This window comes from Oryx dammah, unplaced genomic scaffold (assembly GCF_014754425.2).
Source record: "Oryx dammah isolate SB20612 unplaced genomic scaffold, SCBI_Odam_1.1 HiC_scaffold_23, whole genome shotgun sequence".
Classification (NCBI taxonomy): domain Eukaryota; kingdom Metazoa; phylum Chordata; class Mammalia; order Artiodactyla; family Bovidae; genus Oryx; species Oryx dammah.
The window spans coordinates 89,727,878-89,754,758 of NW_024070207.1; the positions used below are offsets into that span (position 1 = coordinate 89,727,878).

Genomic DNA, 26,881 nt, shown 5'->3' on the forward strand with positions numbered 1-26,881 from the left:
TGTCACTCTTGACTCTTGAGGCTGGATCATTCTTTGTTAAGAGGATAGGGTAGGGGCTGTTCTGTACATTGTAAGATGTTTAGCAACATCCACAGCCCTCACCTACTTGGTACCAGTAGCATCACAACTCCCAGCGGTGACAATCCAAATTGTTTCCAGATGTAGTCAAATGTCCCCTGGGGAACAAAACTGCCCCTAGTCAAGAACTGCTGCCTTAATTCTGTTGAGATTGGGTTTGGGACTTTGTTACTGCAGGTCTCTCTCAGTTTCGTCCTTACTCCTAGGACATAGTCCTTGCTGATAGAACATGAGCCTTACCACTAGAGTGGACTTTTTGAGGTCCAGTCAAAAGCCCAGGGTGCCCACTGAGAAGTCTAGCCCAAACCCCCACCTCTCCAGCACTATGTGGCCTCTAAACTCTGCTCAGTGATACAGCCATCTAATGTGGCCCTAGAGTCCCACCCTGCTCCTATACAGTTTAGGAGTTGGCCAAAGATCTGAAGGAGAACTTCCACATACTTTTCAGGTGCTCCTTCTCTGTGACTTTTCCTGTATAGGACCTTGCCCCCCAGCTTCTAGCTACTCAAGTAGCCTCAAATCCTGCTCTCTGGTTTTTCTACCTAGCAGGACTGTGCAGCGCAGCTTGGAAATTGTCCTCAGGAGAAAAGACCCAGCTCATATGCATCCTTTCTCTCAAGGATCACTGCCTTATATTGGTCATGGTCCAATGCCCACAGTTGTCTTACATATTTTGTCCAGGTGTTAGAGCTATTTCCATCACAAGGGTAAGCCTGATACCAGTTACTCTGTCATGACCAGAACTAGAAATCTCAAAATGATTTCCAGGAGAGGAAAAAGCTAGTGCTATTGCATTCATACATCCAAATCCAAATATAACTATGAAAGCCATCTTCCTTTCTTTTGAAAATCTCACCTTGTTCTAAAAACCTTTGGCATTTTGGATACTATTTCAAGGCTGAAGAAAGCCTGGGGAATACCTGTGGCTGTCAGCTCCGCACATGTGAAAGGAATCAAGCCTGTCAGGGGAGTCAGTGGAGAATCTGACTTAATAACACAATTATAACAGACCAGAAAAGCACTTTTTATAGAGTACATGGCATTGGGTTTTTTCTCTTTTCTTTCTTTTTCTTTCCTTCCTTATTTCCTCCTTTCCTCCCCCACCCCTTCTTTCTCTCTTTCATTCTGTTTTTGCCTCTTCAACCAGACAGAGGGCCACTTGAGGGTAGGGACTGCATCTTATTCATCAATGTCTTCCCTCACATGTGTCTGACATGGAGTAGACACTTCATAAATCTTTGGGGAATGAAGGAGTGATCAAATGAGTGACTGAACGAGACCTCATTCACCAAATCATTATTCATGGCGTCAGGGTGACTCTCAATCCACACGTGTGCTAACTCCCCAGTCAATCAGCTCTGGAGGCCATCAGATTTCAGAGTCTTGGAAAGTCAAGTCTTTCCCCAAGAGCATTTTTCCTGGCGTGACTCAGGTGTTAACAAGCCTGAAAGTCTCATGGTTCCTACTCCTTGGAATATGACTCTTGATACCAAAAATGTCTGCCTAATTTGGGTGAGGAGGGATGGTGACACAGTTATCTATTAGCTTGTGATCTCTCCAGAGTTATCTTGGAAGAGAGACAGCTGAGGCATTTTGACCCAAAGCATACAAGGGAGAAATAGATGGTGGCCCTCTTGCAGAGAAGGAGGAGGAGTGGTCCCTCCAGAGGCTTGTCTGTTAGGCTGGCCCAAGCACTTCTGAGGACAGCACCTCAAAGAGAAGGTAATATACCAAATACATTTAGGATGGCTGGGGTGCAGTGAAAGACTTCAGTCAGGTTGAAGAAAAGTCACCAAGAGAGAAGCAAAGAAGCCAAGGGTGATGTGGTGCCTTTGGAATGTATCAGTATGACCAAGCAAAAGTCGTTCAGTCATGTCCCACTCTTTGAGACTCCATGGTCTGTCCATGGGATTCTCCAGGCAAGAATACTGGAGTGGGTTACCACTCCCTTCTCCAGGGGATCTTCCTGACCCAAGGATCGAACCCGGGTCTCCTGCATTGCACGCTCCTCTGTCCATGGGGATTCTCTAGGCATGAATACTGGAGTAGGTTGCCATTTCCTTCTCCAGGGGATCTTCCAAACCCAGGAATTAAACCTGCTTCTCTTACCTCTCCTGCATTGACAGGCAGGTTCTTTACCACTAGCGCCACCTGGGAAGAGGTGAATCTTCCTGTAATGTAGGAGAACCCAGTTCAATTCCTGGGTCAGGAAAATTCCCTGGAGAAGGGATAGGCTACCCACTCGTATTCTTGGACTTTTCTGGTGGCTCAGATGGTAAAGAATCCGCCTGCAATGTGGGAGACTTGGGTTCTATCCCTGGGTTGGGAAGATCACCTAGAGGAGGGCATGGCAACCTACTCCAGTATTCTTGCTTGGAGAATCCCCATGGACAGAGGAGCCTGGTAGGCTACAGTCCATGGGGTCACAAAGAGTCTGACACAACTGAGTGACTAAGCACACACACACACACACACACCAGGACTTCCATTTCATTGAGTTTCTATTAACCTCTCCCCACTGGGAAGAGGGGAGCAGCTGGGGCTAAAAACTAGCCTGGTAATCCCTCCCCCCAGGCAAGCTTGAGGCTGGTTTGAAGGTTTTCCTGATAATCAGAATTCTATCTGGGCTTCCTGAACCACCAGACCTTTGCACAGCAGAAGCCACTGAGTTTCAGTGGAAATTTCTGCAAGTTTGCATGCACAAATGAGTTGTCAGAAGCACTTGGCTTCATATCTTTTGATTTAAAAAGAGAGAAACAAAAAAACAGCAAACTATAAAATGAAATGGTCCAGTGGAGAATTATGACCAACCTTGGCGTACCTGAATCAAAATGACAAACCATGAAATAATGTGTTTTACTCTGTGTCAGCTGCCCTGCCTGTCCCAACCATCAGCTGAATTGCCTGCCACAATGATTATTTCATCTGCCACAGTAGAAATCTTGGAGCAGGCCACAAAGACTTCAGTGGCAAAGCCTCTGGGACCCTGGAATGCAGGAAGATGGAGGATGAGGTGGGAAGAAAGAGATAGACTCTTATAAGAGGAAAAAACTAGTTACTGCTTCCACCAGCAAGGTCACTCAGGTGTTGACTACCTCATAGAAGAAGAGGCCATGATCGCCACCAAGGGAGCCTCTGGCTACAAAGGTTTGACAGTAAGAGACACAGTAAGGGACAGTAAGCAAGAGGAGGTAGCCCTGACCAGGGCAGATCTACCAGAGAATAAATGAAGAGTGTCTGGGCAAAGCCATGAAAGTGAGAATAAGATGTAACTGTGAATAGTGGCAAATGTCACAACCCATGATTATAGTAGGTGTCAAGAGCAGTGGGTGGATGTAAATGGTAGGTCTGGGGCAGGGGGGTGGGAGGCTACATTTTATTCTGTAAGACAGTGGTTCTCACACTTGAGCAAGCATCAGAATCCCCTGGAGGATTGGTTAACACTGGCATTGCTGGGTCCTAGCCCCAGAGCTGCTGACTCAGAAGGTCTGGTACAGGGTTTGAAAACTGGCATTTCTAAAGAAAAGTGATTTAAAGACAGCAGCTCTTTCTACGAATGGGACCTAAAAATGGTATGCGAGGTGGATGGGCAAGGGGGTAAGGTCAGTGAGGCTGTCTGGCAGAAATAGGACAGGACCCCCAAAACACAGCTGCTGGTGAAGAAAGTAGGGAGGAGAGGTTGAGTTTCAATGCGAGAAAGCAGTACCATCTGACCTGAAACTCAGGCCTGAGTTCAAATCCTGACTCCACCACTAAGTAGGGTTCCTCAGTGGAAGACAGCTCATAGTCAGAAGCCTGTTAGGTGGGTGCTGATCTGAGAGGAGAATCAGCTAAGTGAGCTTTAGTGGCCTGGCCACCTGCCCATGGGTTGCAGGAGGCCATGGGATGTGCACCCTCTTCCCCCAACCACAAAGCCAACTCCCGACCCTTGGATTTCCTGTCTGAGTGCCCAGTGTAACCAATCCCTATGTCTGCTTGGCAACTCCAAATAGGGGACAAGATGATAACACTTATTCCCCAACCCTTCTCTCTGAATTTCCTTCCATAGCTCCCTCACCAGAGTTTCTTGGGGTTCCCAACTGTTTTTTCCAAATTTAAAGACAGTCCTGGGTCAACCATAGTCACAGCATGGAGTTCATTTGTTTGACCCTCCAAAGGCTACCTTGTTTCCTGCTCAGAGATCCAACTTATTGTGAAATTTAGGGAAGGGGAATATTACCATTGACCCTGTTGATCTCTGGAACTGATAACACTACCTTATGTTTACAAAGCACTCCACAGTGTGTAAAACAAAATGAGATGTTTATCATGCTTTCAGGAAAGTCATATCAGGTATCTACAATGTCCAGAGAGCCAGTTAGAGCCAGGCAATGGAGTGCTGTATCTGGACCATAAAGAAAGCTGAGTGCCAAGCAATTGATGCTTGCGAACTGTGGTGTAGGAGAAGAGTCTTGAGAGTCCCTTGGACTGTAAGGAGATCAAACCAGTAAATCCTAAAGGAAATCAACCCTGAATATTCATTGGAAGGACTGATGCTAAAGCTGAAGCTCCAATACTTTGGCCACCTGATGAGCAGAACCGACTCATTAGAAAAGACCCTGATGCTGGGAAAGATTGAGGGCAGGAGGAGAAGCGGGTGACCAAGGATGAGATGGTTGGATGGCATCACCAACTCAAGGGACATGAGTTTGAGCAAACTTCAGGAGATGGTGAAGAACAGGGAATCCTGGTGTGCTGTAGTTCATGGGGTGGCAAAGAATTGGACATGACTTAGCAACTGAACAACAACAACCATCATACCCTCATGAGAGATGAGGAAACAGCCTCAGAAAGAGAAAGAAATTTGCCTAAAGGCATATCCTTGGGCCAGCTAAGCCCAGGGGGAGCACAAGCTGGGGGAGAGGTGACTGAGGTCACAAGTAGACACAACATAATACATGTTGGAGATTATATTGATGATTGCACAACTTGACATGGTGAATCAAAGATGGAAGAGATCAGCTACTAAGATAAGAAAGTCAAAAACAGCTCCAGATATTCTAAGTTGGAAGACTGGGAGAAGGGTCACTAACAGAAGTGAGAAAACTGGGAAAGTTCCTATCTTTGGGGTAAATAATAGCAAATAGTCATAGAGCCCTTCCCATGTGTCAGATACTTTTCCCAAAGACTTGACCTTAGCAACATCCCGATGAGGTGGGTACCATAATTATTAGAGTAATCATACATTCAGGTTTGCCAGAGACAGTCCCAGCATTTGCCAGCTGTCCTGATCTAATAACAAGTATCATCCCTTTCAATCTCAAAAATATCCAGGTTTAGAAGATAAGTCAAAAAGTCCCCTTAATTATTATCCCCCAGTTACACATGAGGAAACTAAGGCATAGATCATTTGAAGAAATTTTTTTGAGGTCATGTGGCCGTTAAATGACAGAGCTGGCATTAGAGGTAACTTGCCTCTAAAAGACATGCTTGTAACAGTTTTTTCATGTGCGCGCTAAGTCGCTTCAGTCGTGTCCTACTCTTTGCAACCCCATGGACTGTAGCCCTCCAGGCTCCTCTCTCCATGGGATTCTCCAGGCAACAAGAATACTGGAGTGCCCATTCCCTTCTCCAGGGGATCTTCCCAAACCAGGGATTGAACCCACGTCTCTTATGTCTCCTGAATTGGCAGGCAGGTTCTTTAGCACTAGCGCCACCTGGGAAGCCCCACTGCCTCTCAAAGTTGCTACTGAGTCCAGTTTGTCACCTTTCCAGTTGGGTTGCCACCTATCCAGGCAAAGACCCCTACCCAGGCCAATGGATTCCAGGATGAAACGAGGGGGGAGCAGGCAGTGGCCTGGAGAGGTTAGATATGAAGAAGATCCACCAGGAGGCGCTGCTAGAAGCAGGAGACGGGATGAAGCCACATAACCACCCAAGGTGGGGTCCCAGCAGGGAATCCGCTCCTCTCCTGGGAATCCTCTCCATCGATTTAAACAGAACTTCTCAAACATTCCATCAGGGCTCAACCCAGAAACTCTGCGGAGTATCAAGAATCTAAACAAACATAAACCCCACCCAAAGAAAGGATGTTGCGGAGCTAGAGGCTCAGTTTTATATGGAAATGAGAGCTCTGTCAGAGACAGGCGTTCCTGTGCAAGGAAAATGTTTTATAGCCCTCGCCCCGCCCAACCAAGTCTGTTTAGTTTTTGATTTAATGTTGTTTTAACATCTAGTCACCCCTCCGAGGTATGTTATCCACTCTGAGGTGATCTAAGGTAAACTCCAGATTCTGGATTCATTCTTGGCTGACTCCCTGTCCTTGCTTCTACCCTTTGTGACCAGCTTTCCTTCAGGGACTAAACTGCAGGGAACCTAAATTGATCCGTAACAGAGAGAAGCTTCTTGGGCGGGGGACGGCGGGGGTGGGAGGGCAGCGGGAAAGGGGCCTATTGTAAAGCTACCATAGCTTATGGATTTCAAAGCAAAACTGAAATGATTTGGGGACCATCTATTGTACAAAATTCCCTCCCTCCTCCAGTACCAATAACAGCAGCTGTGTCATAAAGTAACATAAAAGGTTGTTTTATGAGGACATTTTTGGATGCTTTAATCATCCGTATGGTTTCTCCAAGATAATCACTGTGGTGGCCAGCATTTGTAGAAGGAAAAGTTAGCAAACCAAGAAACCTCACATCAAGTCTGTGTTTCAGATTTAAAAAAAAAAAAAAAAACAGGAAGCTCTTTAGTAAAATGTGGGAGAAAAAAATCCATCTACTGGAGTAGAAAAAGAACCATGAGTTGTTTCTCTTAATATCATAAACCAAACAGGGATTTTCATGGTTTTGAATACAATGCAGCTTGAAGAAATGTTCAAGCAACTTTTGGCTTAATTATCCACAACCGATACAGTTATTGAATTGTCATTGTTCTAATCAAGACACACTGATTAACTCTGATACATAATTAACCTAACCCTGCTTCACAAGCATATTTAATAACTAAATCATGTGAAAACTGTTGAGACGTGCAACCAGAAAGACAACTCACACGTTTATTAGCCCTAGAAATTTCTCTTCTCCCTGGGTGCTAGGAGCTTGACAAAAATAAATTCACTGAATGTAAAAACTCATTTGTTCAAGATTTCCCTCAGCTTTCCAAACTGAGTTGGCCAGAGAAAACTTCTTACTGAAAAAGCTAACTTCAGATCTTTTTTTTTTTTTTCCTGGCATCACTACATGGGTGTATTCATACATACCCACACAGAACAATGGTGGCCTCTGTGATTTTTTTTTTTACTTTCACACTGTATACTTCCATAGTGTTTGAGTATCTCACAATGAACATGCTCAAGATGGCAAACTTTGGAAATGTCTATCATCTTGGTGCATGGGAAAAAGTACACAGGCTGACCATTCTCTATAGACAGCATGGGCACCACCTGTGTTCTGATCCACTGATGGGGAAGATGGTGGTAGCCCTTACCCTTGGAAAGAGTAAGGAGGGGAACTAAAGTGATTGGAGTCAGCACATCTGATATCATCTTCAGACAGGTGCCATAATTTGCAAACATAATTTTTATTTGTCTTATTTTTACGTTCTTTAAAGCCTTAGGACCAAAGAACAGATCCTATCTGAAAAGTGAAAATCAACTCTCATTTTAACATGAAGCTCTCCATTAGTCAGTTGTATGCGTCCTTGGAAAGAAGCTCAGATTCCTGAATTAAACTGTGCCTTTAGTTAGCACTGTGACCATAACTTGCTGACTTCCAGTCTTAAAGGGAAGCCAACTTCTTGTCTTAGATTTTTCTTTCTAAGAGCAGCTAGTGTTCTTTTTTCTACACGTTTATTTCGATCAGAACAAGTGTATTCAGTGGTGGTAAAATTTTTGCCTTTTTCAAAAACATAATATCGGCTATATTCCCTGTGGCGTATACAATGTACCCTTGTAGCTTCTTTTATGCATAATAGTTTGTACCCTCTTAATCCCTGACCCCTGTATTGCACTCCCTACTCCCCTCTCCCCACTGGTAACCACTAGTTTGCTCTCTGTGTCTTTTTTCATATTCCCTATTTTGTTATTTTTTTTTTTTAGATTCCACATGTAAGTGACAAATCATATAGTATCTGTCTTTCTCTGACCAACTTATTTCACTTAGTATAATGCCTTCCCAGGTGGGAAATATAAGCCCTTAGTATAAGGGCTTCCCAGCTGGCAGTAGTGGTAAAGAATCCACCTGCCAATGCAGGAGACATAAGAGACACAGGTTGTATCCCTGGGTCGGGAAGATCCCCTGGAGGAGGGCATGGCACCCACTCCAGTATTCTTGCCTGGAGAATCCCATGGACAGAGGAGCCTGGGGGGCTGCAGTCCATGGGGTCACACAGAGTCGGACACGACTGAAGGGACTTAGCCCACAATGCCCTCCAAGTTCCTCCATGTGGCTGCAAATGGCAAAATTTCATTCTTTTTTTATGGCTGAGTAGTATTACATTGTGTGTGTGTATAACCACTTTATCCATTCATCTGTTGATGGACAGGTTGCTTTGTAAATCTTTGCTTTTCAAGTAGCATTTGCTTTGGAGAAACAGCTAAAAACCATCCAGAACCAAGTGAGATCATTAATATGGGAAATGAACTTGAGGATAATATGCACCCATAAGCAACATGGTCTTTAACAAGCTACTTCCCTTTCTTGTTCCTTACCTTAGTATTCTCATCTGAAAAATGGGAATATTTTACTAGATCCCTTGATAACGCAGCCAACAATTTGCACTGGCCAGCACAAGGTGCAAAAATTAATGTTACTGCATTTCCAACAAATCCTTTAAGCTCTTTTCAAAATCAATCACTTTAAATTTCCAGGAGCATCACAGAGCAAAAGAGAACTAAAGGCTAAGAGTCCTTGTATGCCGGGATAATGTCTGTGAAAAGGCTTGCCATATGGCCTGACACTTAGAACTTCCAGAAAGTGTTACCCTCCCTTCCCGAACTGTGTCCCACCAACCATGGCTTGGAACTGAAATCCTAGGGCAATTCTGGCAAGGTTATTGAAGGTCCACATAACTTCTAAGTTATGGCCTGCTTTGAGGAAACCCCCTTCCTGCTCCCTTGACTCTCTTATCTCTGGCTTCTAGGGAGGAACAACAAGCACAACTCTTTTAACCTTTTAAAGACCTCCATCAGAGTCATAAAGTCATTTGTCTAGTAATTTCACTTTCATGCTTTCGTTCTGGTAAGAACCCTTTACATGAGGACACCACTGATTGCTGGTGATTTTGTTGAACAAACACAGGCAAGGATGTGGATTTAAGCCAGTTGAAGGTCAAACAGCTCATTGGGGAAGTTACTTCTGGTGTATTCAGATTTCACTAGAAGCTTCAAAAGTGAAAGCAAATCTAGATTTCCTTCTCAGTTGCTATTGTTTCCGCAGAGAGCAAGTGCTTTTCCCTTGGCACCAGTGTATAATATGTGTGTGTATCTATTATATGTATGTAATGCATGTATTGCATTATGATAGTATATTATACAAATATGCAATATTAAAAATTTGTTAACCAATATTAATACAGTATAAATTATTAATTAATATAATAAATTTTATATGAAATAATTATATGTAATATAATTATATATGACATATATGATATATTTGTGCATATACACACACACATATATAAACAGATTTATTTTAAGAAATTGGCTTATGAGATTGAGGAGACTGGCAAGTCCAAAATCCATAGGATGGGCCAGCAGGATGGAGACCCTTGTGCAGGACCTGATATTACAGTCCACAAGAGGAATTTCTTCCTTTTCAGGGAAACCTTAGTTTTGCCCTTAAGGCCTTTCAACTTCTTGGATCAGGCCCATTCACATTATCAAATACAATCTCACCTCCTTTAAGTCAACTGACTGTAGATGTTAAGCTCCTATACAAAGTTTCTTCACAGCAACACGTAGATTAGTGTTTGACTGAATAACTGGGCACCACAGCCTAGCCAAGTTGACACATAAAACTGACCATCACACTGATATACCCATTCTATTTCATTGATTGTTTTATAGACTGTTAGGGACTGTGGTAGAGAAGCTTGACAATCACTCAGTACCACGTTGCACTGAAGTTCCCTGTAAAGTGACAATGCAGCAGAGCAAAAGCCCGGTCACTATCACTGCACCATGAAGACCCTGACCTACCAATGGCACCAAACAGGAAATACAAGGATGAGGAAACTGGGCATGAGGAGGGAGGGGCAATAGAAGCTCAGGGTTTGGTTTTCTTTTTGTCTTTCTCTGGAAGGTGATGTGTTAGCCCTGCTGCCCATGTATAGAGAATGGAGTAGTGACTTGGAACCTCCAAAGTAATGGGAAATCCATAGAAAGTGTGTATTTCCAATAAAATAATGAGTCATTATTTTATTGGAAATGTTTAGTGTCCCACTTCTGTTTGCCACTGGCCAATATCATTGTGGGCTTGCACTTGGCCATCACACAACAAACAGAAGTTTACAGAGCCCCACTCTGTGAGTGGGACCTTGGGAAGCAGCTGCCTCCACCTTTAAGGGAGATTGGGGTACCAGATGGTTTTAGAGCCTCTTTTGGTGATAATTCTAGAAGTGGCCCTGAACCTTTTCAGCAAATATATCAGTTATTTATTGCTGAATAATGATCCACTTCAAAACTAGGGGCTTCAAACAACAGCAATCATCAGTTTTCCTCACGAATATTCAATTTGGGTAGGGCTTGGTAGGGAAAGTCCCGAGGCCCCACACAGCATCAACTAGGATGCTCGATACAGCATTGGAGGAGCCGTTCCCAACATGGCTCAGTCGCTTGTCTGGCAAGTTGGGCTGGCTGTCAACTAGGTACTCAGCTGAATGAGGCCTAAGGATCTTGCTTTTTCTCCAAGTAGCCTGGGTTTCTGTACAGCATGGTGGTTGGGTACAAGAGAGAGCCAAGTAGAAGTTGTATCTCCTTTTATGGCCAAGGCTCAGAAACCATATAGCATCACTCCCATAAACTTTCCAGTCACTGGAAGTGAGTCACCAAAGCCAGTCCGTACTCCAGGGGAGGAGAACCAGACTCCACCTGGATGGGAGGCATGTCTAAGAGTTTGTGAACATGTTCTAAAATCATCTCCACAAACAACACCTCTGGTGTCCACCCCCATGTTGACTACTAACTCTGACACCTCCCTTTTCTTTGACCTCCCTCTCCCACTCAGCCAATCACCAAGAGTTGTGGATTCTACTACCTACAAATACCTTCAAATCTTTTCATCCTCTCATCACACAACTGGACCACTGCACATTCTTAACTGATCTTGCTACCTCCATTCTTTTCTTCTATGATATTTAGGATTAGGTTCAGCTGCATGTGAGAAAAATCCAAGTAACAATGGCGTAAACAAGATCAAAATATACATCTCTTTTACATAAAAGAAATGGATACATAGCTGTCCAGGGCAGATATAATGGCTCTGTGATTGTCAGGCATCCAGCCTACTTTCATTTTGATGCTCCACAACCCTTAGTATGCCCTGGTCCAAGATGGCTGCACAAGCACCAGACATCACTTCCACAGTCAGGAAAGGAAAAAGGAGTTAGGAAAAATATGCCCACTCCCTTTAAGGGCCTTTCTCAAAAGTTTCTGTTTATTGTACAATCCATCACCCCCCTTCCCCTATGCATTAAAATTCCTCATTTATCCCCTTTCCCCCTCATATTCCTTTCTACTCTTTTTCTGGCAAAAATGAGCCTTTTCCTCTTTGTGACTCTATGAGTGTCCTGCACAGGGGAAACCACCCCCATCCAGGACCTGGCTCCACTCTTGGTTTCTCTTGTCTTCTGCTCTTTCCTGGTGCTCTTTTTTGTCAGTGGGGTGTGGGTAATAGAACAGCCATGGGCTTTGGGGGAACTTTAACTGTTTTGTTTTTTCCTTTTCATTTATAAAAATAATAAACTTTCAATTTCAGAGAACCAAAAACTCCACCTTCCCATCAAACACTACTAAGGGGCTTGGCTTCTGCTCCAAACCTTTTCTGTTTCTTTCTCTCTTGGTAACGCTTTTAAAAGCTAATGAATTTCTTTCCTCCACCTCCCACCCTTTCCCACCCCTCTAGGTTGTTACAGAGCCCCAGTTTGAGTTCCCTGACTCATACAGCAAATTTCCACTGGCTATCTATTTTACATATGTTAGTGTATATACTTCCATGCTATTCTCTCCATATACCTATAGCTAATTCATGTTGCTGTATGGCAGAAATCAACCCAATATTATAAACCAATTTTCTTTCAATTAAAAAAATAAATTATAAAAAACAAATGAATTTCTTTAAATAAATAAAGTTTTTAAAGTGTGAAAGAAATTTCTTAGAAATTCCAAGAATGGAATCTATTCCATGCTGTCATAGCATCACTAAGGTTTTTGCACATCTTGTTCCTTCTGCACAGATACCTTCCCCACTTCTTTGCAGGCTCACTCTGTGCTTGCTTCAGGCCTCCACTCAGACTTCAGTGTCTTCCAAGAAGCCTTTGAGGGGCCCACAAAAATGTTTTGATTTCTTTCAAAATCAGAAGAAAAATAATCTTTTAGGTCTAAGAACATGTTTGAATGGATAATATTAATGTATTTATCTTTAGACCAATGCAGTTGTAAAATATCATTTTAAGCATTTTTTATGGAGGAAGGGGCCCATGAAAACAAAGGATTTTGTACCAACACTTCCAAAAGCTTTAGTGTGGCCCTGCGTCCATGGGCTCCCACAGCTCCCTGACCTCAGGCTGGTCATTAGCACTCCCTGCACCATATAGTAACTCCTGGGCATTTGACGGTCTCCCCCACTTGGTGGCTCAGATGGTAAAGAATCTGCCTGCAGTGCAGGAGACCCGGGTTCAATCCCTGAGTCAAGAAGATCCCCTGGAGAAGGAAATGGCACCCCACTCCAGTATTGCTGCCTGGAGAATTCCATGGACAGAGGAGCCTGGCGGGCTACAGTCCATGGGGGTCACAGAGAGTAGGACATGACTGAGCAACTAACAACTGTCACCTGCCCAGTTGACAGGCCTGGAAGGGCAGTGTCTGCTGTGGTCCCCCTTACATCTGCAGTGCCTAGAATACAGCCTGGTCTTTGGTGGATTCTCTGCCAACATTGGTAGGTGAATGAATGAATGAGTGCTCTGAGCTTACTCAAATACAGAGTTACAACCCCAGTGAAGATAAGGATGCAGGTCCTACCTGGCTCCACCTACCTACCTCTCACCTGGTGTACTGTATTAGTACAAATACTAGGTATGTGTGACCTGAGGAAACTCACTTAATCTCTCTAAATCTCAGTATTACCATCCACAAAATGGGAGCAGTAGTAGTACCTACCTTATTAGGTTCTTGTAAGAAGGAAATGAAAGAACACACTACCTGTGAGGGTCTTAGAACAGCTCCTGGTGTATATTAAGCACTCAATAATTATTACCTACTATTATCATTGTTTTATGGTCAATACCTCTCCCAGAGGTATTTTTTATTTACGAATCAGCTCTTGGAAAAGAGAAGAAGAAATTACTTACCTCTAACCCTAATCACCAGGCTTCTCAGGTGGCTCAGTGGTAAAGAACCCGCCTGCCAATGCAGGACACATAAGAGACCCGGGTTCAATCCCTGGATTGGAAAGATCCCCTGGAGGAGGGCATGGCAACCCACTCCAGTATTCTTGCCTGAAGAATCCCATGGACAGAGGAGCCTGGCGGGCTATGGTCCATAGGGTCACACAGAGTCGGACACGACAGAAAGCGACTTAGCACACACATACACACACAACCCTAACCACCACCCCTGCCCCAACAATGACTATTTTTAATGGCAGAATTTCAGGCTGTGTAGGAAAAGATTATCAGAAGCAAAGAGATTGTCTCATAGCTTCAAATCATCTTCTATGGTCTCCACCTGGGTAGCTTATCAGGTTGAGGGAGGGGCAAGGCCTACCACAGGGGAAAAGGCCTGGATGTTAGCGTCTATCAGATTGGGTTCTGTCCTACCTTGGGGTGTTGTAAGAGAAGACCATAGACTAGGTGAGCTAAAAACAAAATTGTATTTCTCACAGTTCTGGAGGCTGGGAAATCCAAACTCAAGGTGCTAGCCAATTGATTCCTGGTGAAGTCTCTCTTCCTGGTTTGCAGACAGCCATCTCCTCATGGTCTCCTCAGGGTGATGGAGAACAGAGAGGGAGCAAGTTCTCTCCGGCCTCTTCTTACAAGGTCACTGATCCCATTCACGAGGGCTCCACCCTCATGACCTGGTTACCTCTCAAAGGCCCCACCTCCTAATACCATCACATTATGGATTAGGGTTTCAACACATGAATGAGGTGCCAGAGAGGGGCAAACATGCAGTTCATAACAGGTTCAAATCCTGAATCCAACCCTTCCAACACTAACCTGCAAACTTCCAATTTCTGAATTGCAAAATGTGTGTGAAGACACAGAGGCTCTGAAACTCTTACTAAGAGTTTGCTAAGGATGCACTGCCTGCCTAGCACCCTCCTACGTGACCCCAGGATCTCTCAGTCCCTTCTCCTCAATGCCAGCTCTCAGGCCCCTCTCACTCCACCTCCTAGGGGTACTCTGCTCCATACCCTCCGGGGGTCTTTTCCCACCCCAAGGCCCACTTGACCCCCGCAACCCAGGGATCTCCCCCACAGCAGAGCCTGCCCATACCCAGTCCTGCCAGCTCCCCACAAGCACTCAGCACCTTTTCCTTCTCCATGGATCTCTCCTGCCCCACTGCAGGGCCTGTCCAGCCCTCTCTTGCGCTGCCCATCACAGCGACTCCTGGATCGCGTGGTCCGGCGCTATGCAGAGGTGGCTGACGCTGGCAGCATCTTCATGGACCACTTCACGGACCGGGACAAGCTGCGTCTCCTTTACACGCTAGCTGTCAACACGCATCCTGTCCTTCTACAGGTATGCAGTGACCCTGCCCTGGAAAGCCTGTCCAGGGAGGGGATTCACGTCAGGCTCTGAGGGGGTAGGCCCTGGGTTGAGCTTTCTCTCCCATCACTGGATACCTTGGGGCCACCAGTCCATGTTATAATAGTAAAAATGTGTTGTTTTAGAGGAAAGACGTGTGGGAGCTGGGGGGTAGGGGGCACAGCTAGGAGTGGACATTTCATGGCCAGAGAAAGCCCTGGAGGGCTTTGTGGAGGAGGGCAATTTTGACCAGGTGTCTTAAAGATTAGAAAGGTATGCGCAAGCTCAGAAGTTGGGGAAAAACCAAAGGATGACCCACTCAGAGGTGTGCTATGCAGCTGTGCTTGGAAAAGATGAAAGGATGGAAGTAACCTAAACCTCCATCAAAAAGGGAATGGTCAAATAGGTAAGGATGCTGTAGAACACTGGTCAACAAGGCAGGCGTGCTGGTCCCTGCCTTCATGCAGCTTTCGGTCCAGTGATAGAGACAGTTCTTAACAAGTCAACATCTGTAGGACACTCATTTCTCCCCGATCCCAAGAGTCAGGACACTTACTCAATGGGCACAAAGGAAACTAGGAAATGGGAGGGAGTAGCAGATTAAGGAGAGAGGAAGAGAGAGGAGAGGAGGAAAAGAAAAAGGAAGAAGAATAAGAGGCAGTGGGAGAGGAGGAGAGGGAGGGGAAACAGAAGAGAAGGAAGAGGAGAGGGAGAAGGGGCAGGGAGAGGAGGGCGTGGAGGAAGAAGAAGCACCATAACAATTAATAATGATTAGTATTGTTATCAAGTATAATTATTTATTATATAATATAGTGATATTGATGATTATAATAATTATATATCACATTGATATTATGATTGATATTATATTACTATTATATTTTAATTATTTATAGTATTGTATTAATATTAATGCTTATAATTAATTATTATATTATAATTATTTGTGTTATAATTATTTATAATATATTTTATCCTGGTTATACTAATATAGTATAATATATACTACTATATAGTATATATTAGTATATAATATACTAATATAATTATTTATACTATATAAATTATTATATAGTATATATTAAATGTATTAATATTATATATAATATATATGTTGTTAGAACTATGAGATATTACATAAGATAATTATATGTTCTTTTTATATATGATATAGTAATTATATATTATTGGCCAAAGGATGATGGGTAAGTACGTAATAACAACTCATTTCTCAGCATTGTGTTGAATGTGGACATCATGATCTCATTTAATGCTCAGGACAAACCCCACAGGGATATTACTATTGCCCCCTCTTTCAGATGAGGTAAGTGGAGCTCAGAGCAGTGAAGTGACTTGCTCACAGTACCTTAGGCAGTGTCAGCAATAAAACCCAAACCCAGAGCTGTCTGATGTCAGAGTCCATGCCCATTCTGCTAAAAGCCGCCTGGTAATGTTGGCATTTCAAATCCTAGAGGAGAAGAAGGAATTGCTGGTTCCTGCACCCTCAGAGGTCTTCTCTCGTTGTCCTACTGTTGGTGGCTGAGGCGGATGATCTGACTACTTCCAGCCCTAGCTCCTGACAAGCCTGCACCACAGGGATGACTCCGTGGCCACACATTTAGACATTGCCAGGGGACCAGGGACCTTCCTCTGTGGCACACAGTGGGAGAGGTCCCGGTAGACAGAGAAGAAAAGGTTTCACAATGGGGCAAGTGGGCTAAAGTGGCAGGAGGCCACAGAACATCATCAGGAAGGGGGATGACTTTGTTTTTTAAAGAAGGAAAATAAGAGGGAAAGTGCCAAGTATTTATAGTTTCTGTCATTTCTCCCATAAAGAAATACCATTCTAGATATAGCTGCCTCAATAAATAGCCAGAAAAAAAAAAGACAAGCCAGGATTCTCTCCTCCTTTTTTTTCCTTATTGAGATATAGTTAATTTATAGTGTTGTGTTAGTTTCAAATATATGGCAAAGTGATTCAGTTGCATATATATGGGCAGGGAGCGCAGTGGTAAAGAATCCACCTGCCAAGACAGGAGATGCAAGTCATGCAGGTTCAATCCCTGGGTCAGGAAGATCCCCTGGAGGAGGAAATGGCAACCCACTCCAGTATTCTTGCCTGGAGAATCCCATAGACAGAGGAGCCTGAAGTACTATGGCGTTGCAGAGTCAGACATGACTGAGTGCACACACACATGCACACATGCACAACTGAGCACACACACACATGTATTTCTTTTTCCGATCCTTTTCCTTTATATGTTATTACAAAATATTGAGTAGCATTCCCTGTGCTATACAGCAAGTCCTTGTTGGATATCTATTTTATATATATACTAGTGTGTATGTTAATCTCATACTCCTGGAGCCCTTACAAGGAGACGGAATTGGCTGGAGCTCTGTGCTTCCCTGGACCAGTGTTAGGCTGTCAGAACATTCCAGTCAGTTGTGCAGTCCCTGTGAATATGTAATTATCCTAGCCGGGCAGATTCGCCCAGGGCCAGTGCAGTGGTTCCCAAAACTTTTTACCCAAGGGTCATCTTCATAATTTTTGCCCTATCCCAGAACTTGCTAACTGTACTGTTATTTTTTAAAATATTTTTCTTTAAATCAGTCTTAGGTTGACCCTTTTCCCCTCCATAGCCTCTTCCTAAGCAGACATATCTGTGAAATCTGAAATGCTAGTCATATTTTTTTCAAATATACAACTCTGAAAATAAACACATTCCCCTGATGCCTGAATGCATGCATGCGAACTCAGTCGTGTCCGGCTCTTTTGTGACCCCATGGACTGTAGCCCACCAGGCTCCTCTGTCCATGGGATTCTCCAGGCAAGAATACTGGAGTGGGTTGCCATGCACTTCTCCAGGGGATCTTCCTTACCCAGGGATCAAACCCACATATCCTGTGTCTCCTACACTGAAGACGGGTTCTTTACCACTGAGCCATTGGGGAAGCCCCCCTGATGCCTGAATACCCTCTAAAATCATGGCAAGTGCATCAGCACTCTCTTACCTCGCTTGGGGCAACTATGTTGAAATATAATCCATTGTATGGAAAGAAGAACTTTCTTTTATGAATCCTTCCATCAAGAATAGAATAATAACTGGTGGGGGGGGGTGGAGGAACAAGGAATTGCCATGTTCCAAGAGGTATTAACAAGGTTAAGAGATGCTTTGCTGATGTCTTGAGACAGTAGGTACCTATGTAAGGCTGATTTTTCTGTGTGCTCTTGGTGAGAGAGAATAGAGAGAGGAGGGAGGAGAAGGAGAGGGAGAGAGAAAGGGAGAGAGCTGCCTCCAGGAGTTTTTTCTCTCTAATCCTCTCATCTTTCCTCCTCTTGGCTTGGCAGATCTTCCCGGGTGCTGAGGGTTGGCCGCTTCCCAAGTACTTGGGCTCCTGTGGTAGATTTCTGGTCAGTACCAGCACCAGTCCGCTGCAGGAATTCTATGGTGCACTGCCAGACCAGGCGGCCGACCTAGCCTACCAGCTCCTGGGTGTCCTGGAATCTCTGAGGAACAATGATTTGAACTACTTCTTCTACTTCACCCACGTGGATGCAGGCATGTTTGGCATCTTCAACAACGGGCATCTGTTCATCCGGGATGCCAGTGCACTGGGCGTGATCGACAGGCAGGAAGGTACCCAGCATGAGTCTGGCTGAGCAGCTGTCAGAGGGAAAGTCGGGGTGACAGGAGTTGGGGGGGGTGATGGGCGGTGGAGGAGGGGTATCACATCACTGGGCTTGACCAGTGTGTCATATTGAGAGCAGCCCAGGTTTGGGAAGAGGAAGGGTCCCTTCCCCCCTTTTAAGTCTCTGCTCCAGTGCCAAAGCAGAGTTGAACTTGACCTTGTTACTGCAGGAGAGGAAGATTAGCATGGTGATCATGGAGGTATGGCCCCAGCGGCACCCTCTGTGGGCACTGCCATTGCTCAATGTGTCTGTGTGGTGCAGGGACCTGCTCAGCCCCTCCTCACACATGGAGAACCCCCCAACCCCACATCCAGCTCCCCTTCAGAGCCTTTCCCATCAATGCATTTAGCCTTTATCTGAACAATCTGGCAGATTCACTGGTACATTTCACAATCCATTTGGGACCCTTTGTTTGTGTAAGAGCTTCCACGGTGGCTCAGATGGTAAAGAATCCGCCTGCCATGCAGGAGACCTGGGTTTGATCCCTGGGTAAGAAATATCCCCAGGAGAAGTGCATGGCAACCCACTCCAGTATTCTTGCCTGGAGAATCCCATGGACAGAGGAGCCTGGTGGGCTGCAGTCCATGAGGTTGCAAAAAGTCCTCAAAGTGAAAAGCATGGCACCAACTGAGGTGTATAAGTGAATTGTGTTTCTCATGATGTGCACAGGTTCAGCCGGGGTTCTAGAACCTTTTGAACACTCCAGTCCTTAATGGTGACCAGATATTCTGAGCCCTGTAGTAGGACAGAGGATTTTAATCTCAAATTTCTGATTTTATTTATATGAGAAGGCCTACAAAAATAGACCAATTAAGCCACACTTACTTCTTTCCTGATTTGCCTTTATTAAGAAGAATCAAATGAAAAGAAATGAGGGTGATTCCAGAATATTCAGAGATGTGACTCACTGAATGTCAGTCCCACTCCAATCGGTTGAAGGCATATTCTGGATTACCTGTTCTTTCTCCCGACTTTGTGTTTAAAAAGAGCAAATGGAACCAGTCTGAGGAATCTCCTCAGTGTTCCCGAATTCAGTAGTAATCATGGGAGAATCACAGCATGTATGTCTGCCTTACAACTGTTGTTCAGTCACTCAGTCATATCCAACTCTTTGCATCCCCAGGGACTGCAGCACACCAGGCTTCCCTGTCCTTCACCATCTCCCAGAGCTTGCCCAAACTCATGTCCATTGAGTCCATGATGCCATCCAACCATCTCATCCTCTGTCGTCCCCTTCTCCTCCTCCCTTCAATCTTTCCCAGCATCAAGGTCTTTTCAAATGAGTCAGCTCTTCGCATCAGGTGGCCAAAGTATTGGAGTTTCAGCTTCAGCATCAGTCCTTCCAATGAATACTTGGGACTGATTTCCTTTAGGATGGACTGGTTGGATTTTCTTGCAGTCCAAGGAACTCTCAAGAGTCTTCCAAGAGTCTTATAATTAGAAGGCCAAGTTCTGGTATGGAGAAGTGCATTTCCCTGGCCAGCTCATCTTATTTTAGCAGAAGGAGCTCCCCGCCCACACACACACACACACACACCCCCCACCCCGGGGTTCTCAACAGGGCCTGTCATGTCCCTGAACCCTAAATCTCCTGGGGTCTGGAGATACTAGGAGCCTGAACCACTTTGCCCAGCAATTCTCATTAGGGGCGCCTCCCCCCAGGGAACGGGCCTATAGGGTGTATAACATCTTCCATCTCTTGTATAGGCAGCCAAGCAGCCTCCGGTGCAGGAGACAATAAAGACATCTTCAGCTGCCTGGTCTCTGGCTGCCAGACCGAGCTGCCCTCCTGTGACACCATCCCTGAGAAGCAGAACCTGGTGCTGGTGTGCAGCCAGGTGTTGCCCCTGCTTCTCCAGGGCAAGTTCCCGTCCCCGGTGCGGGAGGAGATTGACGCCGAGCTCACTCGCTGCGCAGACGGAACCCGGCCAGACCCGGAGGTCCTCGGGGCTGCCAGCCGGCTGAAGGACATCTTGAGACCCCTGAGAACCTGTGACCCCAGATTCGCCTACCGCTACCCAGACTGCAAGTATAATGATAAGTTCTGAGGGGCTGGAGCCTTGCCAACCCACATCCTTGGAACTTCCACTGCCCACTCAGCTCACTGCATGGTTGAAAGAAGCTGCTCCCTTCTAGCCATTGGGAGAAAGGCACTTTGGTGTCCCAGAGACAGAGGAACATGCCAACCACCAGAGGACAGTTGGGCCATAGGGCAGCGTGACTGCTACCTGTCCCCTCTACCCCTAGCTGGGACATCATGGAAGAGCCCAGCGTTGGGCATTGGAAGACCTGGGTGTGGACACTCGCTCAGCCTCTTTGAGCCTCCATTTTCTCTTTTCTCCACAAGACTCTTGAGTTAGTGAAAAATGCCAGAGCTGTGAAGGGCCCAGGACACACACTTCCTCCTCCCAACCCAGTCAGTTACAAAGAATGTTCCAGAAGCATGCATGCACAGGCAGGGTAAATGAGACATAGCCATGGAGGTCAAAAGAGTGACATGGAGGAAAGACTTGGCCCCGGTGCTAGCCCTCCTGGAACACTCCCCATACTGCCATGGGGTGAGGAGACTGAAGGCCGAGGGGACACAGGGACAGGAGGCACTTAATGGCGTGGGAAGGAGGCAAGGGTAAGAAGAGAAGAGTGCTGGGCTGGGGGCCAACATGTTTGTCCACATCCTCTGAGAACCAAATGTCAAGACAGGATTAAGTGGGCAAGGATTGTATTGAGGAAGATGGCTGTGTGGGAGGCAAGGAGGGCGGAGCTGAAGACCATGGGGAGAATCATAAGGCCAGGCTGGAAGGCTGACGCCCCCTCCCCTGAGTGAAGGCAAGAAGATCAGATGAGAGCATCCCAGACTCCCCTCTGCTCAACCAAAATAAGATTCAGCAGGGCTGTCAGGGTGTCCTTGAGCTAAAGCCAGTCATCAGAGAAACTTCCCAAGCAAGGATGAACGGCTCTTATATTCCTGCTGCAGGGAACAGCCCATGGGAAGCGTGGCCTTAGCCCAGCCACAAAGATGGATTTCAAAGCACAGTGCAGGGCACTTAGCCAGTTGAGCTCCCTGGAGCAGGAGGTCTGTGAGTAGAACATTCTTTGTAGCCATAGCCGGGGACCAGGGCCAGGTCTCTCTACATAACTTCCTCTAGGGCAGGACTCTAAGGAGTCTGAGAATTTTCATTCAAACTTGGCCTTATGGGTCATTCTAAAAAAAACTTTTTCAAGGTCAGCCAACAGAATATATTTTATTCAGCAACTTGCGTGTTTTATACCTTTCAAATGATTAGCCATGTGGTATGTGGGTTTCCATGTATCCTTTTGCCCAGGCTGCAAACATTAATGGGGGTTCCTTGGACTTTTGCCCAGTCACCCTGCCTGCCCTCTACCCTCAGAGAACTCTCAGTTGGCCTCCTCTTTTGGGCTTCCCTGGTGGCTCAGACGATAAAGTGCCCACCCGCAATGCGGGAGACCCGGGTTCAATCCCTGGGTCGGGAAGATCCCCTGGAGAAGGAAATGGCAACCCACTCCAGTATTCTTGCCTGGAGAATCCCATGGACAGAGGACCCTGACAGGCTACAGTCCATGGGTCTCGCAAAGAGTCGAACATGACCGAGTGACTTCACTTTCACTTTTCCGAGTGACCTGCCAGGATAGTTTCAGAACTCCAGCGACCAGTCCAGGCTCCTCTTGCCTTCCCTTTCAGCCTTGTGTGTGGATGCTAAGTTGCTTCTGTCGTGTCCAACTCTTTGCAAGCCTATGGGCTGTATACCGCCAGACTCCTCCGTCCATGGGATTCTCCAGGCAAAAACATTGGAGTGAGTTACCATTTCCTTCTTCAGGGGAATCTTCCAAACCCAGAGCTCAAACCCGCATCTCTTAGGTCTCCTGCATTGGCAGGCAGGTCCTTTACCACTAGCGCCACCTGGGAAGTCCCCTTCAGCCTCTGTCCTGCCCAACTTTGGTCCCTTTGTTGACATTTAAAGATGAGCCAAGGAAAATCGTATTTTGTTGTACACTGCAATGCAGTTGGGGGTCTCCCTTTTGACTACCTCTGGGGCAACCATGACAATGAGGATGCTGAGACAAGCTTCTGGAAGGGCACGTTTGGGCTGCCTGAGAATTTTTGAGACAGTTACTTCCTGGCTTGGTCTGGAGGGTGATTTCCCAACACCTTGCTTTTTTAGCCAGTGAAACTGATCTTAAACTTCTGGTTTTCAGAACTCTCAGAGGATACATTTCTATTGTTTCAAGCCACCCACTTTGGAATAATTGTTATAGCAGCCACAGGAGACAAACACATATCTTGAACTCATCTTAATGTCTGCTTGCAGAGAACCCAACTTGCAATACTCCCCAACTCCAGTCTATTCTGATGGATTCAAAAACCAGACCCACCAGGAGGGAGTTATTATGTGTCCACATCCAGGTCTGAGGCTTGGACCATTCTGTTCCTCCACTTACTAAGCCCCATCTTAACTAGACCTGAGTCCTACCTGGATCCTAAGCTTTTCCTGACAGCCCAGTCCCCATCAAGCCCTTTCTGAATCCCTCCTCTGTACCCCTGAACCCCAAGTCTGTGCCTATATGAGGCTAATCTCAAGGGTATTCCAGAGAGATATATGCCCCTCCATCCCATCCAGCTGGGCACTCCTTGAAGGTGGCAGTAGCACAGAGCTCTTTGTGTTCCCTGTCACAACTAGCACCAGGCTGAGCACAGAGCAAGTGCTCAGAAAATGTTCTTGCTAAGAATAATGACTATGTTTTTCAACCCTGGTGTTTTTCATACTCCATGTGCTCTAAACTATTTGTGTCCCCCTCCAAAATTCATAAGTTGAGATCTTAACTCCCAATGTGATGGTATTTGGGAGTAGAGTTTTGGGGAGTTAACTATTAATAGGTCATGAGGGTGGAGCCTTCATGAATGAGGTAAGTGCCCGTATAAATGAGACCCTAGAGAGCTCCATCACGCCTGCCTTGTAGGGACACAGCAGGAAGATCCAGTCCTGGCTGTGAACCAAGAAGCTTGTTCTCAGCAGACATCAAATCTGCTAGCACCATGATCTTGGACTTCCCAACCACCGGAACTGTGAGAAATAATTATTGGTTATAAACCACCCAGTCTGTGGTATTGTTATAGCAGCCAGAACAGACAAAGACAGCATGCTGGACATATACAGGATATAGCCACTTTCTCAAGAACAGTTCTTTCCCCTCAACAGCCAGGAGACAAGTGAGTCAACACTCTAGAGACTTCAGTCAGAATAAAATCATTGTAGTGGAATCTGATTGGAGACAATAGAGTATTTTTCTGGGTTTCATCAGCCACTGTTTTTTTTTTGCCTGCAGAACCAGCTACATAATTTGTGGGGCCCAGTGCAAAATGGAAACATGGGGCCTCCTGTCATTGAGAAATGCAAGATGGCACCAGCAGAGTGTTAAACTAAGTGCGGGTCCTGTGTAACTCTATGTTGCATGCCCACGCAGCCAGCTCTGACTGCCTGAGAATGCTGATTAACCTCTATGTGGTGGGTTCTTGGGATTTACTGGGGTCTCACTTGACTTCCACAACCAAAAGGAGTATCTGTGGAACCAGAGGTGATATAAAATATTTAGTAACCATCATGGCAAAGTGAGTGAGTGGTAGTCGCTCAGTCGAGTACCCATGGCCTATAGCCCCCCGGGTTCCTCCATCCATGCGATTCTCCAGGCAAGAATCCTGGAGCGGGTTGCCATTTCTTCCTCCAGGGGATCTTTCAGACCCAGGGATTGAACCTGGGTCTCCTGCACTGCAGGCAGACTCTTTACTGTCTGAGCCACCAGGGAAGCCTTATCATGGCAAAGGAACTGACCTAGGAGAACAGATTCCATTGGCTGCGGTTGTCAGGTCGGCATCCCCACAGCCCTGTGGGCAAGTCTTACTTTTCAAACAAGGAAACTGGTTCAGCGATTTGCTCAAGGCAACAATTTTCAGGTCTCCCGCTTTCCTAGTCCTCCCGTGTAGCGTCTGACTTCTGCTGATAAGCAATTGCAGGAGCCTGAATGCTTCCTCTAGAGTTCAAATAAATACTTTGTGGGATTTGTGTCCATTTTGGAAAAAAGTAGAGCCCTGGAATCAGACAGACCCGGTTTCAAGTCACGACTCTGCTGGTTACTTGGTAACCTTGGGCAAGTTTCTTAACCTAAGTCTCACTTCCCTCATCCATAAAATGGTGAAGAAAAGATTTACCTTCATAGGGTTATTATCCCATTTAAATAACTGATTGTTTCTTAAGGGCCTGGCACATGTGGGCATTCTGTATCTGATGGCCTTTCTTTAGGAAAGGGCAGAGGTTTTCCTGGCAGAAAGGGCTCCTCACACAGCCGAAGTGAGTACTGTAGCCTCTTGGGAGGGATCTTGACCTCTGTCCCAAGGCTCTGCTCAGACCAGAGGAATCATGAGGGTGCTACAGGCTGCCAGACAGTGTGACAGGGGCCATTTTTCTTCCCTTCCATTCTCCAGACTCTGGGTTGATCTTGAAAGGCAGCTAGGAAGCCAATAAGCTCGCATCCCCAGACTGGCCCTCCACCAGGCTCAGGAGGGAATCCTCCTCAAGCAGGTAATTTGGGGGGCCTTGGGAAGTCCATCCATGCTCAGGAAATTCTAGTGCCCTCTTGGCCCATTGAAAGCTCCTGGCTGTCTATGCATGGTGATATGGCTTTTCTGCCCACTTCTGGCCTGTTGTCCACAAATATCGGCACAGCTGAGCTCACATGCACACAAGTATACTCTGTCTGTCCGCAACAACTTTGTGTCATTGTTTAAAAGTGGTTGTGACTGTGGGTTGTGAGGGAGGGTTAACACCCAGGCAGGGGGCCCCAAATGTGCAGATATAATGACCCTCCAAGAAGGCAACTAAGAGGAATAGGCCAGCAAAGGGGAACTGAGCAACCAGGGGCTCACCTATTGGAGCTCATCGTAGAAGCAGACAAAGAGAGGGAGAAGCCCCAGCCCACTAGGGTGATCAGGGATCATCTCAGCCCTGAGCTACCTATGGAGGCAGTGTGGCCCCACAGACAGAGTGGCAGTTTTGGAAGCTGAGTCATCTGCCTTCAGATCTTGTGCCAGCCCCTCTCACAAAACTCAGTGCCTCAAAGTTATTGATTGCAGCATTGTTCATAATTGCAAATATCGAAAACAATTTCAATGCCACGGGAGAGTGATTGAATACGCCGCAGCACACATCCACACAAAGAAGTGCTATGCAGCTCTACAAATGAATAAATAAGACCTCTAGGAACTGATATGGAGTGATTTGCAAGTTATACTATGAAGTGAGAAAAAAAAAAGCACAGAGGTGTGTTTATAGAATGCTACTTTTCATGTAAGAAAAAAGATACAAGAAAACATTTATGCGTCTGCTCACCTGTGATGCAAAAAAAAGATATATACACACACACACACGTGTGTGTGTCTGTGGGTGTGTAGCTATATAAAGAATAAACTAGAAGCTAATGAGTTTGGTTCCCTACAGGGAATGGATGTCAATGGAGTGGAAAGAAGAGAGGAATAGGAGTGAGCCGAAGGAATGAAGAGGGAGTGAAACTTCTCTGAGTGTACCTTTTTTTTTAGAATCATGAGAATACCTCACACAATCTGCAAATAAAGAACCAAGATCAGCCAGGATGTGGGTTGAACTAAAATGAAATACAAAGAATAACAAATGGACACAACTGTATTGAAAAAAAGAAGAATAAAATAACTACACAGAGAAATTAACCTGGGTAACTTGGAAAGTAAGCCTTTTGACAACATAGTATAAGACAACAAACAAAAAAGAAGTCTACACACACTTTAAAATGGTTAATTTTATAATATGTGAATTCTACCTCAATTTAAAAAGGGGGAGCAGAAATCCATTCACAAAAACTCTGCTCTGGTTAGTGATTATTTTTCCTATGAGAATCTGGGTTAGCAGTTCTGAAATTACTTTAAGTCTTGAGCAAGTATTGCTTGGAGAAAAAAGTTACAAGCCAGGAAATACAGAATTTTGTGCTCCTTCCAATTTTGAATGTTGTGATGTTAGATTGGAATTGGAAGTATCACTATGAACTCACAATTTTTTTTTTCTGGCCACAACTCAAGGCAGGTAGGATCTTAGTTCCCCGACCAAGGATCAAAGTCAAGCCCCC

The 26,881-nt window shown here is 45.5% G+C and overlaps 1 protein-coding gene across 1 annotated transcript in view; it reads left to right on the plus strand.

The window, feature by feature from the left end:
- Positions 1-26,437, plus strand: part of DIPK2B (divergent protein kinase domain 2B) — a 43,310-nt gene extending 16,873 nt beyond the window's left edge. Inside the window, exons 3-5 of the mRNA XM_040266145.1 lie at positions 14,842-15,015; positions 18,374-18,662; positions 20,423-26,437. Of these exons, the coding sequence (XP_040122079.1) occupies positions 14,842-15,015; positions 18,374-18,662; positions 20,423-20,763 (804 nt within the window). The 3' untranslated portion in view covers positions 20,764-26,437. The remainder of the gene's footprint in view (positions 1-14,841; positions 15,016-18,373; positions 18,663-20,422) is intronic.
- Positions 26,438-26,881: the final 444 nt, after the last annotated feature.